The 19,447-nt window shown below is 28.5% G+C and overlaps 1 protein-coding gene across 16 annotated transcripts in view; it reads left to right on the plus strand.

The window, feature by feature from the left end:
• Window positions 1–19,447, plus strand: part of Appl (amyloid-beta-like protein) — a 76,769-nt gene that overhangs the window by 47,194 nt on the left and 10,128 nt on the right. For 2 of the 16 annotated variants that reach the window (XM_040712413.2, XM_071888904.1), the window contains exons 2-6: window positions 9,265–9,447; window positions 13,177–13,306; window positions 14,956–15,177; window positions 16,294–16,541; window positions 16,664–16,942. In XM_040712413.2, the coding sequence (XP_040568347.1) occupies window positions 9,265–9,447; window positions 13,177–13,306; window positions 14,956–15,177; window positions 16,294–16,541; window positions 16,664–16,942 (1,062 nt within the window). Of the gene's footprint in view, window positions 1–9,264; window positions 9,448–13,176; window positions 13,307–14,955; window positions 15,178–16,290; window positions 16,542–16,663; window positions 16,943–19,447 lie in introns of all 16 variants that reach the window. The other 14 variants (XM_071888903.1, XM_071888906.1, XM_071888905.1 and 11 more) reach the window with 7 other exon arrangements.

Below are 19,447 nucleotides of genomic sequence, written 5' to 3' on the forward strand. Positions count from 1 at the left end.
CATTTAGGAAAACTCATAATAACCATATAAAGTTATGAATTGCCAATATTCCTTGTGAGAATCTAAGAATCACTCCTTTTAAACTAACAATAGGAAGAGTTAGCTGCATTTTTTAATGTTCCATAGTTAGGCAGATTCTGTTGCACAACTTTCAAAACTTGCAGCAGTATTTTATAACAATTTAATCACTGTTGTTTTTATCTATAATGTTTCACTACGCAACCAAACGGTCGCTAAATTACATGCTTTGTTTTTTACCTATGCCTCTAAGTGTAAAAGGGTTGGTACAAAAACAAAAGAGGAACGTGTGTTCCATCTTCTCGGTGCAAGTGTCAGTGCCAAGAAAGTTGGAGAAACCGTAGGCATTTCTGTCTTGAATGCTTATTACATCAAGAAGTGCAATAAGGATATGAATGATGTTGAAAGCCCCTTACCCCCAAGAATACCCCCTTTTCTGGCCGCCCTCCATGTGAACCTCCTCCAGCCCTAAGTTCAACCCTGTAGACTATGTCTGCTACACCTCTCATCAAAATTTGGATTCGCTCTTAGATGCACGCGTGGGGCGCACAGAACACAGCCTTTATCATCAAGAGCTGCCAATCTGATTGCCGACCTGTTTGAGGCTGCTATTGAGTATAAAGAGAATCATATTGAATAAAAATATATTTTAATAAAGTATTTGAACAAATCACAAATTGGTTTTGTATTGTCTTTTTTTATTCAATAAAGATCACGTTTCTTATAATTTAGTCATGCTGCTCCAAGTTGTGGGACCTCACTTTAAAAGTAAACATTACTTTTTTTAAATTACTCTAGTGTATTTCCCCGTAGGTTAAGTTGCTCAAACTACTTGAATTGATTAACTAGTCAACTGTTTCGAATAGCTGAAGGGAAAATAAATGGTATTTTTTTATCAAAAAAAGGTTGTCATTGTTAGTAATTATTTTTGTATCATTACTGGACGGCTCACAGATTTACATGAATCTTTGTTTTACATTAACACAATCATGGTCTGGTAAAAATCTGTCAACCCGTTTGTAATCTGAATATGTGACTCATATTCACGTACCAAAAACCCTCACAATGATAACGTCATGGATTGTAGCAGGTCATTAAAGCAGTTTGACCAAAAATTGTAAATAAAATAAAACCTAGTTTATCGTTTCTCACTTCTCAACAAACCAAGCAGAACTTGGTTGTAGTTATGACTATTGCGATTGGAGGTGAACCAAGCATTTATTTATTGTGACTTACAAAGTATAACTTGAATTCTTACCAAAGATTAATATTAACTATTATGGGGATTTCAAGATATATTTCATAAATTTTTACATGTTCTTTCTTGAAAAAAAAATAATCTATACTTATAATCCTTGTTATTTTTTACTTTGCACGTATCTTGTCAATATTCATAAAGCTATATAATCTATTTGAAGAGTCAAATATCACGTATAACAAATCTTTCAATTTTCTTTCATAAAGGATTAATAGGATTTATGAAAGTTTTCATTTCATCGACATTTAAAATTCTTTAAAATATATACATACATATATAAAAAATTAATGTTTATCATTAATAATTCATCAAAAATCCTGTCTTTTCAAATAATAATATTTTCAATCATTGAATTCTTACTATCACATTAATCAAATTTCGAATACGATATTGATAATTCCTTATGTTTTTATATATGGAAAAATACAAAAGAAGAAAGATATGTTCTTATTATTTGAATAAAGATTAAATACAAATTCTTGATATTGAAATTTTAAATCATAATATTGTTTGGCATCCCGTTATTCTCCTAAAAATCAATGAGCACGCATTCAATACCCAGTAGCTCCTAGAGAAATAATCATTATCTTTTCTACCATTTTCTAAATAAAATGGATTAGTTATAGCACTAGAATGGCGACTTATACCTGATCGATATAACAAAATCAGATCTAGAGGTACAAAAACCCAAACATACTACTATCCTTCATTGATCATTTAGACGCAATACATGAAGTACAATACCGTCTTACAAAAATATCACGGGGATAACTTAACCTTCCAAATTTATGAGCTAGAAAATCGTTTTTTATATTTAAAAAAAGGCAAAAAGAAAAGTTTTTGTATATAGTCTTCAAGTTTCTGAGCTAATTCCTCCCTTCACCCCCAAACAAAAATCTTCTATAGGTCTCTAAAATTGTCTTTCAAGACACTTTTGTTTATAATGTAAGTTGAAAACCAATCAAAATACCGATATGAAGACCAAAATGTAGATCTTTCTACATGGCTATTTATACCAATTTAAACATGTAATATCTCAATGAATATTTTATTTATTTGAACTTACTTTTTTCTTTAATACTTTGCTTTTGTAATATTTGTTGATATATTTATAAGAACAAAATGGTTCACCTCAAAATTTCAACGTAGTGTAACGGCATTTTATCCTTTTTTTAGGTATACTATTATTTTATTTTATGAAATACATTAAAAGAATAACAAAGTTATTTTTTTTTAAAGTTATCATTTCAAAAGAAAAAAGTGTTCAAATTGGGTAAAAATATTAAAGGGTTAATTTTTTGAACGAATCCCGGTACATAAATATTTGTAGCGTGGAAATCATAGTTAATGTAAATGTGATCAAGAACTGGTAATCCAGTTGGAATTCATTAATTTAAAAGAGAGATAACCTTCAATCTATATATTTTTTTCCATTAGAATACATTAAAAGAATATAAATTTTTGGATTTTTTGAAAACAAGTGAAGGAACTTGTGTTTTAATAATCCTATTGTGCTTTCTTATGACGCAAAAATAGTAAAAAGTGGTTGTTCTGTAGGATATAATATTTATGAATTGATAAATTATTACCAAATAAGATTTTGTTAATCAGAATAAGTCATCTTTTACACCCATTCCCTCTCATTTTTTCATATTCATCGTTTGGGAAGATCAATAATAGGAAACCATTAAAAAAGTAATTTCAAACATTGATCATTAATTTAAGGATTTCTTACTAATTCAGAAACCCATGAAGTAACATTACAATAAAATTGGAATATAAGGGATGTTTGATAAATAAGGAAGGGTCATAGAGGATTAAGAAAAAAAAAATGATACACACAAGGAATTTTACAAACACCTTAAAGGAGCAGAGGAAGGTAAAATTATACTTCAATTTAAAGAAACTCTTTGTGCCCTATTCCAATACCAATTGTAGAAGAGTTAAACAAATTATAGATATTATATAAAAAGAAGTATATTTGTACAAATACTTTTAAAACTATATACCTAGTCTTTTATTTTTTAATATATATATATTTACAAAATTAGAAACTAAAATGTTTTTATTTATTTTACTTTTTTAAGAGGTATCAAATGTCATGTTTCTAATAAATATAGATGTCATGGAAATCCAATTTATTAGACGATAGAAAAAACTAAATAAATATAAAAAAGTTTTGTTTGTATCAATAAATATACTTGACTAATACAACTCAGTGATTTACACATGTTGTTTTCAAGTTGTAACTCGAACATTTTTCTTGTACGAACTACAATTTGTATCTTTTAGGACTTGAGTTAGAGTGTGAGCGTGAGCTTTGCTCTCAAACAGCTTTGGTTATGTGTTCAACGGATAAACATAGGGTTTTACATTATGAGCATTTTCTGTATGTACAAAATAACAAATAACATGGAAATTCAGACAAATTGACGAATATTTTAGAGTACAATTTGTTCAAAAATTGATGGCGGTGTTAAAAATATCCGTTTTATAGGTTTAAAAAAATATTTTTGCCCGGGATAAAATGAAATTTGGCGGATACAATCATAAGAAAATATTAATTTTTCTGATTCAATAATTTTTGATAATTGCATCATACATCAGTATGAAAGGGATCAGAAAACAAAACAGGATGTTAGTTGAAATCCAATATTCGAAATGGAGAGAGAGCACTCTTTGGTGACTAGGTCCAAGGCTGTTGGCATGATAGAAGGTGAATCAAGCCAGAGAGACGTTGCTCAAAGGTTATAGATTCCTTTCAGGACCATTGATAATTGGTGTAAGAAAAGTATGGATGGACAAACCTACAAATCAGAAGGGTCGAGGAAGGAAGAAATAATTAGGAAAGTTCCCGAACTGATGATTTCAAAATCTTTGACCAAAAAGAAGCAATCCCCAATGAAACTTGCAGCAAGATTGAATCCAATATCCAAGTCATCTGTTCACAAATACCTGAGGCACTCTTTGAATGCTTTACCATACATTGTTCGTCTGCACACCTAACTTTCAGAAAACCAAGGGAAGGCCCGACTTTAATTCTGTCGTGAGCAGAAACACTGGACCGAAGATGACTAAAATTGTATCTTCTTCCTCCATTTGAGCTATTTCATGCCCCAAATCCCCAAACAGATCGGGTTGGGCCACAGATAAGGGAGATATGGAACGAAATCCAACTGTGAAATTTCCTCTGATCATAAGATTTGGGCAAGTATCAGCCACCAGGCAGTGTCAGATCTTCACCTGATTCCACGAAACTAAACTGTGATTGCCGAATACTACGTAACGGAAAATCCTCAGCAAGTGTCTGATATCAGTTTTTTCTCGTATTGAAGAAACTTACCTCCTTTGAAGAAGAAAATGTTGTCTGACACATCAAGATCCATTTTCCAGGAGGATGGTGCCCCTCCTCACCACTCCAAAAAGGTACAAAAGTGGTGTTCAGACAACTTGGATTATTTCTATGGCAAAGACACATGGCCTGCCAACAGTCCTAATTTGTCTTACATTGAAAATTTGTGAGCCTTGGTCCAGAGGGAACTCAATGAAAATGCGCCAGCAGTTTCAGAGGATGAATTAAAAAAAAACAGACAAAAAATTGGGAAAAAATATTTCCAGATACTTTGAATAATCTGTAGAAAAGGATGCCAAAACGCATAAAAAATGTATTAAGCATAAAGGTCGTCATATTGGGAAGTAAATCAAGTTTTTGCCAAAAAAATCACTTTTTTAGGATATTTTATGATTTTTTAAAAAACACCATCAATTTTTGGGCAAACAACATGGGGGTGTAGAGCAGCTGGCCTATAATGACGTTCCATTATATTAGCTAAAATCCTTTAAGAGGGGAAGGGGGGAAAAACAAGTTCTACGTATATAAAGTAAGGACATTATGCAGGAATTAATACCGTAATCCATTACTTGCTTTCAGTTTTTAATTTTGATATGTTTCAGGGATAGTATATTGCCAAAAGAGAAGTAATTTTAGATTTTGATTTATTCTCTTCGGATTTTTAACATGTTACAAGGTATAATATCTCAAAGTAAACACAGCACAATACCTTCAACTTCTCAAGATCAGAATATTTATTATCTGTCTGACTAAATAAACCATACAGTCAAAAAAATCCATGTCATTTCTGTGCTTCATACTTACTTTCCTTTTGCATTAAACTCTTTCTCTTAATTCTGTATAGTTTTTTAACATTTTTAATTTATCAATCCTTGTATAGAGATAGAATGCACTTAATACAATGTTTATTGTAAAATAAATAAAAACATTGGTCACATAATTTTTTGGCAGTACTGTAATGAAAGATCTAAAATACAAATATAGTAGAAATGAAAATAAATTGGTGCTACTCAGATTAAACTTTATAACGTAAAAAAAGAATACACATCAAATTAAAAAGTGTTAAAGCCTAGCCAAGTTTTTTTTTCATGAGTGCAGGATCTAAGCTGCTGAACTGCTTTATAATGGTGACTACCAGAGAGATGCTGGTGTTGTAGGTGGGCCTGCTGATAAAATTATAGACATAACTCCACACAAAAAAGTCAAGGGGATTTAAATATGGAAAGACAAGAGAACAATGGTTAAAAAAAAAAGGGTAATAACATTTTTCTCTGAGCCATTCTTGAGCCGTATTGCACTAGTTAAATGGAGAAAAATCATGTTGCTAGACCTAAGGCCTATTCCCAGCTACTTTATAATACCAAGGGTTAACTACATCCTTTTGCAAATCCAGGTAGACAGAAGTTTCAGTTTTGAGTCCCTTCTTGAAGATATGAGTGGGCATCCTATCTCTTTCACTAGAAACAACGGCAAAGACAATGGCAATGCCCTAAAATTTGGTCTTCATGATCCTGAAGACAGCATTTATGTTGTTAAAATAAATCCTACAATGATTGTTATTGTGATAGTAATGATTCCATTATCCACTTCAAAATTAGTATTGATTAAAATTATAGTCACAACGCATCTTGAATCTCTTTTGTTGATCTTGAACTTAATTTTTTCCATTGATTGATGATTTAATGTAGTGAAATTATGAAACAAACTAACTCACAAACGTACACGGTACACTAATCAACACTAATATGAAATCAAAACATTTTAATTAGAAAATTCTCATTTTATTCGATATTAGTCTAGTATTTGATGCACCACAATTGCCTCTTTAGCTCAATAGATGAACGTACGAAAAAAACATCATGTTAAATTTCAATATTTCTTGATAAGTTCATGGCAGGATTCTCTTTTTTGGTTTTATTTTTTTTATAAAAAGTTGTAATCTGTTGGAATAAATATTTATGTATTATCAAAGTTTCTTCAACCTCTAATAAAATAGTTAAAGTTGTTTTTCAGGAAAGAGAAATAAATATTTTATTTACAACTTCTTTTTCGGCGAGTCGGGGGAGGGGAAAAAAGTGGTTGCATTCAACCATATATTATATATTTTCGACATAAAAACTAAAACAAAAACTATATGGCTGCTATTAAATTCAGGGCAAACTATAATTTTGCTCATTTGTAAGTTTTTATTTTTTGTAAAATATATTTTATACATAATATATGCTTAGTTTAAATAAAAAAGTTATATAAAATATTTTTTAGATCATGGTTCAACAATTATAAACAACATATACATATGCCATTTAGCAGACATAATCCTACTTAAAACAAAACGATTGTAAGGAGATATATCAATTTAAGACTAAAAAAAATGCTCAGGATTTCCTTTTTATTTCTCAGTTGGTATCTCCTTTTGAATAGTCACGGTTGACATGGCCACCCTGACAATTTGAATATTGTTTTGCAGAAGAGCAGCTTAGCTCTAATTACGAGTTTTTATTAGCCACTTGCAGCTATGAGAGGAAAAAATTACACACTAGTGCAAATCTATGCTTAGCAAAGACATATATAAAAGTTATTTTACTGTCGATCTTTAATTCTACTTTGTGTTCATCAAAAATGGACACTGATAACTATTTTAAAAATTATCAATGTAACATACATAACTTATAGGTATAGTCTATATTTAAGAACTAAGAGATAATGAATTGTGGTTTTTAATAAATTATAAGAGACACTCTTCACATTGCAAACTTCAAAAAAAATAAAATATATATAGGTTAGTAAATACTAAGAATTATCAACATTTATAGATTTGTTTTAATGTAGAAAAAAGCAAAACAAAAAAAAACTAATTATAAGTCATTTTTACTTTCATATTTCGTTATTTTATAATTCCTAGAATATTTTTGATTTTCTTAAGCGAGAAAAGCGATCATTTTTTCTTGTAAGCAAAACATTTGTATTTAATTTATATACTTTTTTGTGATGATTAATTCCATCACATAACGTAAGTGGACTATAAAATGAAGTAAAGATATAATTGGAATATCTTTATTGAGAAAAACATTAAAATAGCTGAAAATTCAGTTTAAATCTAAAACGAAACGTTTATGATAATAAAACTTTTTTTATCTTGGCGCTTTAAAAAAAATCATACTCAGCTGAACACAATAACTCGCTGCCCCGATTAAAAACAACCTTTTTGATATAAAAGGCTAATTTACATTTTTTATAGCAGGTATTATTTATTTTATGTTCTTATTACTTTTTAATGGCAATTTAAAAGGTACTCACTTTTAAATAGGGAATATAAAAGACATTAAAGATTCTTAAAAAGAAGTAGAAAAAACTCGGTAGAAGTTTGGTATTTTTCTTAGATTAGGAAACATAAACTTCGATTTTATTTTATTTTTCTCTTCGAGTCGATTTAAACTACTCTGCATTTCTTTATTCCAGCATATGTCATTTTATACATATATATACTTTATTTCTAGGACCAAGTATGTGACAGTCCTTATAAGACAAAATGAGTAAATAAAAACTTTTATTTCATCTCAGTTTTTTTTATATGAACATTCTTTTTATTTTTTAGAAAGTTAATAATATATAGAAAGTTGGTAAAAAAAGAGCATAATAAGATTTTGGACACTCACAAGTATACCATAAAATGGTCAATGGTATTTTATTTATGATTACTTTCTAATAAGATCAAAAGATGGTCGATTTTTTATCTTCAGTCAAGCTTATTGCAGACGTGTATTAGTTCTTGTAATGTTGTGGGGGGAAGGGATAGATTGATTAGGTTTTGCTCATTTTAAGCCTTACTTTAAAAAATCCTGTCAAAATAGTAAAGGAAACTCACATAAAAATATTTTTCGTAAATGAAATTGTCCTCAAAATCTGAAAAAAAAATATGCTTGAAATTTATTTATCTGTATCACTTTCACTCATCCAAACTTGTACTAAAGTTTCTTCATCTAAAATACTTTGAGATAACTCATTTTTGGTATATATGACATGAAGATTGGAAGGGCAATAATCAAACAAATAATTCACTGACATAATATAAATTTCAAGTTCATGCAGCCTTTTCGGGATATGAACATTATATGAAGTCTTCGAGTCCTTTTGAGCCAGAGACAACATACATTTATATAAACCACTTTTCAAAATGTTCAAATTTTGTACACCTGTATTTGATCCTAGATGAGGAAAAATTCAACAAATTTTTTTATATTAAAGTTGAAAATAATCAGTGCTTTATATAAGAGAATGTCAAAGTAATTTAAAAAAAAAAATCACAGTACTCTACACTCAGAAGTACAGTTAAGAAATATTGAATACTGAAATGTGTCAAACTGACCCTTCACATATAAACACTGTCAATGTAATATATGTAATAAATTTTACTTTTTCAAAAGTCAAATAAATTATCTATTCAATTTTAGGAGTACTTTACGCATTGATTACAAACTTCAAAATAGTTTGGTTTGTCCCATCTGTTTTTGAGAGTTGGGGAATAAATTATAGCAGATTATTACAAAAAAAAAGTGTCAAAAACCACTTTAGAATAATTTCTAATAATCTTAAATAACTCAAATATTCTAACCACTTTTGTTCTTTAATGTTACAGGTCGACCCCCCTCAACATCATGAGCCAATGGTAGCCATGCTATGTCCCGAGAACGGAGGAGATAAAATGTCCAAAGTCTATCATAATCAATACATGAACAAGAATGGAAAATGGGTTACTGACAATGATCACAAAGCTACATGCAGACAGGACAAAGTGGAAATCCTTGAATATTGTAAAAAAGTAAGTATTTATAAAAAGATATACGATTTTTTTTTTTTTTTGTAGAAATAATGTTTATTGTTATAAACTGAAATGTTCATAAATATAAAATAATACATATATATTTTTTTTAAATTGAAATATGTCCAATGCAGCTGGCTTATATATATACCCCAAAAGTACTTTTATTTATTTAAATAATATGTACATTGTACATACGTATGACATAAACAGACATACGCATAAAGAACTGTCTTTTTAAGACATTTACAAAAACATATCAAATTTTTCTTTATAACGAAGCAATGTATCATTGTAATATATATAATATTTGTATTTATAAATAAAAAAAACTTACATTATTAGTCAAACAAGTTTCTCCATTTGTTGGCAGAGAAAATCAAAGAACCAAATTTTTTGTCTTCATTTAAATACAAATGTATCAATTAATTATTCGAAGGAGGAAAAAAGTCCTTTTACTCACAAATAAAGTTATTTTATAAAACATTTCTATGTTCATGTACTCCAACCAAAATAAAAAATAAAAAGGGTTCCCTATTCATTTTTTGTTTTTTAAGTCTTACTTTCAATTGTAAATCTAATATTTTTTTAATAATTATCCTTAAAGTGGTCATACAGAGTTGCACTGATTATATATAACTCTACAATACAGTATTATTTTTCCTCCATACAATTTAGTTATTGTCATTCAAGTCTATATATAAAATGTATATTTTAATTTCTAGGAACGCCCGAGTATCGAACATACGCACGAGTAATTTCTTCTTGCGTTATTCATTGAGCTACGTCGCTCAATTCAAAGATATGTAAATGTAATCCTGTAACGGTCACTAGGTTAAATTTTGGGCAGAATTTTCTAACTATATGAAATTGGTATTCTTACATTCCTTATTGAGAGCAAAAAAAAAAATTTTTTTTTTTTATGAAATCAAAAGATTTTTGATTTTCTTAATCATGATTTTTGCGTTTATGGTTAAAAATTAAGAATTTTTTTATGTTTTTTTAATTGCTTGATTCAGTTGCACTGATGAAGTATAAGTAAACATTATTGTATTACATTTATGGTACACGCACATTAAAGAGCGCATTGTTCATTGAGCAACTTTGCCTTATAATTTAATAATAATAATTGACTAACTTTTCTTATTGATGATTGTAAAAAAAAATATTTTCTTTTATAATGACACCTAAAAAATCAGACTTGTAATTTTCAAAAAAACAAAAAAACATACAGTTTTAACAATTTTTCCTTGATCATAAACTTTCGCAACAACACTAGAATTTTTAAGATTGGAAACATTCAAGTGATTTTTTCTAGAAAGTGATTAGGACCAATTTTTCGGTCCAGATCGTACATTTGACCGAACTTTATTTTTGTTCGTCACAAATTAAAAAAAAATATACTTTTTTTGCATCAAAATATATTTTCATGCAGAAAACAATGCGGAATCAAGAAATATTTCTTTTGTAGACTGAATTATTACTATTTCTATGAGACCAATCTAGATCGAAATTGAATCAAATTAATTTGTTTTTAAACGGTTTTAGACGGATTTATGATTCTAAACCATAGTCAAATTCTAGTTTTATGAACATATATCTTACACTGATATAATTTATCCTTAATGAAATTTTTATTACAAATGTAGTATGTAATCGTAGTTATGTAAATTAATATAAATTCTACAACATACTATAATTCCTAACATGCATTCAGAATAGGAAATAAGGAGATATAATTTTAATATCTAATAATATTAATATATAAAAGAGAAAGCCTTCGTACTAATAAGTAACTTATTAGTATTTTTACTTTCTTTCTGCAAAGGTATACGACTTTTACATAAATACCCGTACGCACTATTATGTAATAAATTATTATTATATATTTTGCTCAGTAATTGATTAAAAAAAGACGGAGAAAAAACGGAACAGCCAAAGTAGATTAGAATGATGTATGAGAGATATTTAATAAAAAAAGGACTATATATTATATATATATATATATATTAAAGTCTGCTTAAAAATTTGTCTGGTCTGTGAACACAAAAACATAATTTTTTTCATCAATAATCAATCTCAATTTTCTATATTATACATTACATATAAGAACTTCAAAAAGATTTTTGTAAAAGGTTTTAGAGAGTTGAATACTTTGGACAAAAAACTTACCATAAACTTATTTGCCAATATATTTAATTTAACGTTTGAGACAATCAGATGATTAAATCATGAGATATCTGCTATTCTGCAAAGGTTTAAGAGAATATATGCTTTCCCGAAAAACTCTGGTTCAAGATGTCATGATTTGAACAACCCTGGTAATTAAAAATTTCTTTGAGAAAAAAAAAATAGGATGAAATCTAGCAATTCTCACTCTCTATCAATATTGGTTTTAGGAGTAATTCCTGATCAAAAAAATTTGAAAGTTTCAAATTTGTAGATATTATAATTAAAATTTGGAACTTTTCTGCAGCTCCCAACAAATAATAAAGTCTTTTTTCTAAACAAAGTTTTATAAATCCATCCACCTGTTCTTCTTACTGTATTGTTTTTATATTAATTAATTATTCTGACTAATCTGGTGTGACGCCACAAAATAAACTTAAAAGTCCCTTTAAATTTAAGAAATATATTGTTTGAAAAATTATTTAAGGCAAGGCCTCAAGGCCAAATGTAGACTCTACAGGGTAGAGTCCTAATACTATATAAAGAAATAACTTGTAAAACTGTTTCTTTGAGTGTATTGTCTTTTCTTTCGTAAATTAGGGATAACAAACAATTGTTTGAAGGAAACTTTCATGACAATTGATCATTAATTTATAACTAAATTTTTTTCAATATTATTTCTAGCGTCTATGAGTTATATAATTCATAATTTTTTTAAACATAATTTAGAGTACATACTGTAGACCAAGGCTAGTCAGTTACTAATTTACTCATACAAATTTTCAAGTCAAGGTATTAATGTTGGCCAAAAGTTATAATATATTATAATTATCAGGCCAATACCTACTAAATCACAAAAAAAAAATATAGTCAGAAAGTTGTTTGTCAGAATCCCGTCCTGCCCATTAACAAAAAAGTTATCAGAGCGCCAAATAAATAGTTATATTTATTTTATCTAACGTTCATGAATAACTTTAGCCATACAATAAATTGGAGTATATAGGCCATAATTTAATATTGACTGAAAAAAAGATGTTTTCTTATTTTCTTTCATCCCGGAATTTCCTTAAAGAGATTGTAAATATTTAATATTGTAAAATGTAATAGTTTCAAATCCCAAATAAATATTGTTAAAACAATATTTATTTTCCTCCTCAGTTGAAAAGTTGTAGACTTTTGTTAGCTGTGGACATTTTGAGAGCTTCAACGGTACATAATACGACTCCATTAGTCCCCTTTCTGTCTTAAGAGTTATGAACTATTTCATATTCTACCCTTGTGCGTAACCTGAGTCGAATAAAACAGAGAGAATAAAAAAACGCAAGAGCACAATCATGAATAAATAAGCATGACCAAAAAAAACAACATATGAATCCTTATACATATTAAGCTTAGTTGTAATCCTTTGCCCTCTTTTCTCCTTTTTTTAATATATACTGATATGTTTATTATTATGTCGTGATCTGAATATTTAAACAACAACATTTTTCTCTCCCCTCTCCAACCAAAAAACTTCATCCCAGAACTAATTTTATTTTATCTTATCTTTTATTTCTGTAGGTATATCCTGATATGGACATTAATAACATCGTCGAGTCTTTTCATTGGGTTAAGATTAACAATTGGTGTAAATTAGGCCGTAAGAAATGCAAAGGACCTGCACGTTGGGTTAAGCCTTATAGATGTTTAGGTAAGGGTGTTATTTTATTATATCAATTTATAATTAATATATATATACTAGGTCTTCTCAAACTAACTGATGAATGCGCCACACAAGAGGGGGGGGGATTTACTTACTTTTGTATCGACTTAACTTATAATGCTAGTCAATTTTCTAGTTTAAAAAAGTCTGAGTACACTTCATATTTTAAATAGTCACCTTGATTTTTATTGAAAAACATCATTTGCTGTCTTTAAGTCATCTTCTAATTAATCACAGTGTCTAATAATGCTCTTGTATTTTCTGAGGAGATAAGATTTTCTGACTATACATTAAAGTTGAGCTTATTATTTAAAATACTCGAAATATGATGTCCTTAAGGTACCGAAATGTTTCTTTTAGTCTATAAATATCATTGGCTTATTTTGAGCTATTTTGTAAAACATTTAAAGGTAGCTCAACAGCCTTAAAGCTTGGAAATTTTAGACTTTTTTAGGAAAAAAAATATTCTTTTGATATCATCTATATTGTACACATTACAACATATTAATTAAAAAATCAAATTTTGTTAAATAATATTGCTATCAACAGTATCATATACATTTTTTTTTAATAAATTTCGTCTCTACGTTTCCAAAAGAACGATAAGTGTTATAAAATGAGTTATAGATTTCCACCTATTTCTATTATACCCTCTTCTATAACATATCACAGGCAAACAATTCCACTGAAACTCATCAAAATTTGCAAGTATACATATTGTTTACTTCGATAAACAAAAAAGTGCAATTTTGAATGACCTTGAACTGAGTTAAATGTATTATTTTTACTCTAAATATTTTTTGTAAATGATTTAAATTAGACAATGAAATTGATAAACTAAAAGGACCATTTGAAGACCTAAAAACTAAGTTCTACTCCACTTGAAATATAACACATCACAATAGATGAAAGTTATGGAAGTTATATACAAGGTACAGACTGAAAGTACTTCTTTTAATATTGTAAGTATTATATGGGCAGTAATACTTCTCAATTTTCACCTTTTCGAATTTATCACCTCGAGTCGATGCCTCACAACTCGAATTGACACAAGTCATCACCACACTAACTCTATCAAAAAATTTATTTATCATTTAAAAGATGGGACGCAAATCAAAAATTTGAGAAGTACCTCAGTATAGTAATAATACTCGGTGTAAAGTTAATTTTATTTTTTTACATAGAAAAAATTATATATTTTGAGACTCACTGCATGAGTATAAATATATACTTATATGTATATTTTTTATCTATAGAATAAAGGCTCTTCATTTTATTTTAAATATAAATATTTACATACTATGTATATTCAAAAAGTTATTCATAATTGGTTTAAAGTATGAAATTTTTCATGAAATAAAAAAAGTATTTTCTTTTGAATCCTAAAAGAACTTATTTTAAATGATGTGGTTTCGGTTATTTACTTCTACTGTACTATAATTATTTTGGATAACTATCATTATAATAACTTTTTATTAAAAAAATTAGTTGGTTTCAAGTGACTAATATTATCTTCTCTTTTTTTTCGCTTTTTCTTTGATTGCTTTCACTTATTTTGGGACATGAATCTTCATTCTTCTACTTGTTAAAAAATTTGCTCGTAAATGTTACTCTATATAAAAATAACAATAATTCAGCCGGACCTTTTCAAAGCGATGCTCTTTTAGTTCCTGAACACTGTCTTTTTGATCATATTCACAATCAAACCCGTTGTCTCGCGTTCGATACTTGGAACGTAACAGCTGCAAGTGCCTGCTCTGACAGAGGAATGAAAGTAAAGAGCTTTGCTATGCTTTTACCATGTGGAATAGATGTTTTCTCCGGAGTGGAGTTTGTCTGTTGTCCACGTAAAAAGAAAGGTATTTGAATGGTTACATAAATTTAAAGCTTTTCACGTACGTCACAGGTTGTATAATCCATGCAAAGAGTTGATCCAAAGATATTTCTTAAATGAGGTTTATAATTATTTTTTTTCAAATTTTCCAAGTTTTTTTTTTAAATATAAAAATTTATTTAATTTCTACCAAAAATAATAAAAAGGCCTTTGTTAATAAATAATTTTGTTTAAATTACCATTGACCTGACTGTGGTTATATTTCCTTAAATACTATTTTTTCAAAAGACCCACAAATTTGAGTTTTTTTTTTTTTAAAGTGAATGCATAAATAGTCGAAAATTTTAATTCTGAAATCACATTTTTCCTATTCCAATACTGTATGGAGATGTATCATAACCGTCCCCAGCCTCCCAGCCACCTCTATGTGGACCAAAGTAACTAAAAATGTACTTATTTCCAAATAAAACAAAAAAAAAATAGTTTTTATAAAATTAGATTGTTTATGTCTATATATGGACAATGTGATGACGTCACGTGATAACAGGCTATACAATACTTCTATTACTAAATTATTAATTTTACTAATATTAACTTACGATCAATATTGGAACTTTACATTCTACATAAATATATTACAATAAAAGATGTGAAAAAGAGCCCTTCCCAGTGGACATGGCTCACTCCAAAATCATATTTGCTGCCGAAATTCTATTACATTTTTGTTCTTTCTTAATTATTGTTGAAGATGCATCTAGTAAGTAGAAAACTGTGTTTTGACTTAAAACATTTACTTAACAATATTGCCTATTTCATATTATTACTCGGCAAAAAAAAATAAAAAAAATAAAGAATGTTTTTAAATTAAAAACTAAAATATAACATTATCTTCTGTTCCGTTCTTAATTAATATGATATCTCAGGGCTACTATACATTTTATTACATCTTTTCAGGCGTCGTGGTTTTTATGCTCACCGCGAAAGACTCTTTTTTAACGTCTTGTAACAAGTAGATTAAATGTTACAAAACCAACAATTTTCAATGAATGAAAGAAACAATTATTGTATATAATTTATAAAAACTATCAAATTGAAAAATAAATGCTTTTTTGACATATGTTTTTATTTTTTTTATAAGTAGCTGACAAAAAGGCAAAACCCGTGAGTTCATCCTGGCCTAATGAATTAAAGTTGCAAGAGATTGAGGACGATAAATTGAAAAAGGACTCACTCACCGATGAGGAAGAGGATGATTATTATGAAGATGACGAGGATGAAGATGAGCTTGAGAGTGAATTTGACGAAGAAGAGGATTGGCTCGATGATGAAGAGGACTATGATGAGGACTACTATGATGAAGAATACTACGAGGACACAGATGACTCTAAGGTAAGATAAATATTATATTTACATATGTGTATGAAGGTGAAGTTTAGTGACCGATATAGTAATAGCAAAAAGACCAAAAAGTGTTTATTTGGTTATTTATTTACAATTAAAATTTTGGCTAGGAAAAACTCGGAGATATTCAAGTAGCCGTCCATTTCCCACAGGAGGAGTCCTCATCCACACCATTGGCCACATCAACCACTACCACCACAACCACCACAACTACAACAACCACAACCACAACAACAACCACTACTACCACAACAACCACCACAACTACTACAACCACCAGACCTACAGCTGATCCCTACTTCACTCGCTATGACCCAAGAGAGGAGCATGCAGCCTATGTTCAAGCTGAGAGACGTTTTGAAGAGCATCACAGAGCTAAAGTATCAAAGGTAATTATGAGCTAAAGTTATATATTACTATCTACTATCCAGTATAATCTAAAAGCCATACTGCGCTAAAAATCCAAGTAAAATAATATAAAAAAACTATTTTTTCTTTGAAAACCCCTTTGATGCTTATTTAATTTCCACAACAATGCCCCAAAATAGAGAAAATGTTTACATAATCGATTATACAACGTCCCAAAGGAAGTTTATTTTCACTGTAAAGGTCGAATAATAAATTACACGGGGATATTACATAAATTATTTTATTACAAAGCTAAGACAAATATCCTTAGATCATTTTAAGGCTCAATTGAAGTATATATTAACAGTTAAAGTTCGTTGAGCTTTGGAAACGTCGTTGATTGATATCTAATTACTGTTTTTAAAACCCTGAGCAAAAGACTACTAATTAAGTGCTAAAGGTAAAATGTTCGACATAAAACTATTAATTATATGCTAACAATTGAGTACAGAACACATAGAATATAATAAGAGTAACTTAGTGACGCTGGTAAATTTCAGTAAAAACTCGGTCCAAACATCCCATCTCATAGCTTGCTCATCTACTTACATTTAACTTGCTATATACCAGCTTAATGTTTGTTGTGATGTATAAAGGGTTGTTAATTTTGTTGAGGTGCGTGAAAACTAAACAAGTTGTTATTGAAAATAAATAACAAACAATAATGCTACAAATGGCCAAAATACATGTACCAACTGTTCATTTTCTCTCATTTTGTAAACACAACATTACTATGAAACCTTTTTATGCTTTTCGTTATATGTGCATCTATGACATAGCCATAGATACGTTCCTCAATTTTGTTCTTGGGGGTCTTTTTATCATTCCAGCCGCCACCGTAGAATAAAGTGAATATACATATTATATGTATACATAAAAATGAATAGATCAAACTTTTTGAAAAGAGGGAAAAATATACTTTCTTCTCGAATGATCATTAATATTTCATATCAAATGAATAATGTATAAGCAGAAAATAAGAACTTTCATATTCCCGATATAAAATGACCTCTTTTATGCGTAAAACTCGAGCACGTACATAAAAAGAAAGCTTTCAAAACCTACAAGGATAGAAATGGATTGAAATTAGAGAGCTTTAGAAATATATATACATAGTAAGTTTTTTAACTGACGTCATAGATTGTATTATAAGCCAAACGCAATGCCATAATAGACTCATATTTGTCTATATATATTTGTATTATAATAACGTACCTATGCACATTGAGTTCGAAAGAATAATGTCTACGTAGCCACTTGTTCACTGTTCCATTCCACATATTTATCATTAATCAAGAAAGAGAAATATCTAAAGGATACAAAAGGATATTTTATCAAATAATTATCTTAAAAGTTAAAATAAGATGTGTATATAAAATAATTCAAATAAAAACTGATTAATTATACTTTGTAATGAAATCATAAAAAGATGCCAAAGAGTAAATATTAGCTCTGTCACAATATCTGTATTGCATCGTAGAAACGTGAAGATGTGCACATTTCTAAGTGTGTAAGACTAAAGTTGTATAAATAGTACAAGATGTAACTTTTATAATAAAAAACAAGTTAAAGTGAGGAGTAATATTTTACAATTTATAGTATTCTCTAACTCAAAAAGTTTATATTTTGATTGTTACCAGTAAGTATACAACTAAAGAAGCTCAAGCAAATGTCATTATCATTTAAAATAACATTTTTATTTTCTATGTCATTTTGCATCCTATTTTTGTTTTACATACCGGCATACTCACAAACATATCAAGCAGTCCTTGAGAGCGCTCTCTACTTTATTTGTAAGGATATTTAACGTTTCCTAATTAGTTGTAGGTTGAGAAATGATATGACAGGAACAGCGAATAAGAAAGTGTAAATACTAACATTCTTCTAGAATAAATAGCCTACAACTATTATTACTTCCCTTTTTTTAATAATTTATACACACCGGGATGTAGCTTTTATTTACGTCTCTAGTTAGGATCTATAGCCCCTTTTTCTAAGATATCTAATAATAACCAATTTTAATCTGTATCGAATAAAAATTTAATATTTTATTTGAAGGAATATTGAACCAAATTTAAATTTGTTTCATATCCAAATGATTTGACTATTATTTATTGATAAGATCTAAGTAATCTAATCAACTTATTTATATTTAAGTTTGTCAACTATTCTTGAATCTAAAATATTGAGTACTTCTAAGAATTAGTTAATTATTTCGAAACATTTTCTTGCAAAGTTACATTTATTTATTAAATACTCTTTAAGAAAATTTATAGTATGACTAAAAAAATTAGTCAAAAATAATTTTTTTCACAAAATATCTTTCTTTTAGATATAATATGAAGTAAATAAAAATATAAAAACAATATCAGTTTCTAAATCAGACCCTTCATTTTAATGGATTTTTGTACTACCAGACCAAATTCTTAGGAACTGTACTCAAGATAACGTAATGCATATTGTATTTTTCAAACGCCGGAACGTTT

This window comes from Lepeophtheirus salmonis, chromosome 5 (genome assembly GCF_016086655.4).
Source record: "Lepeophtheirus salmonis chromosome 5, UVic_Lsal_1.4, whole genome shotgun sequence".
Taxonomy (NCBI): domain Eukaryota; kingdom Metazoa; phylum Arthropoda; class Copepoda; order Siphonostomatoida; family Caligidae; genus Lepeophtheirus; species Lepeophtheirus salmonis.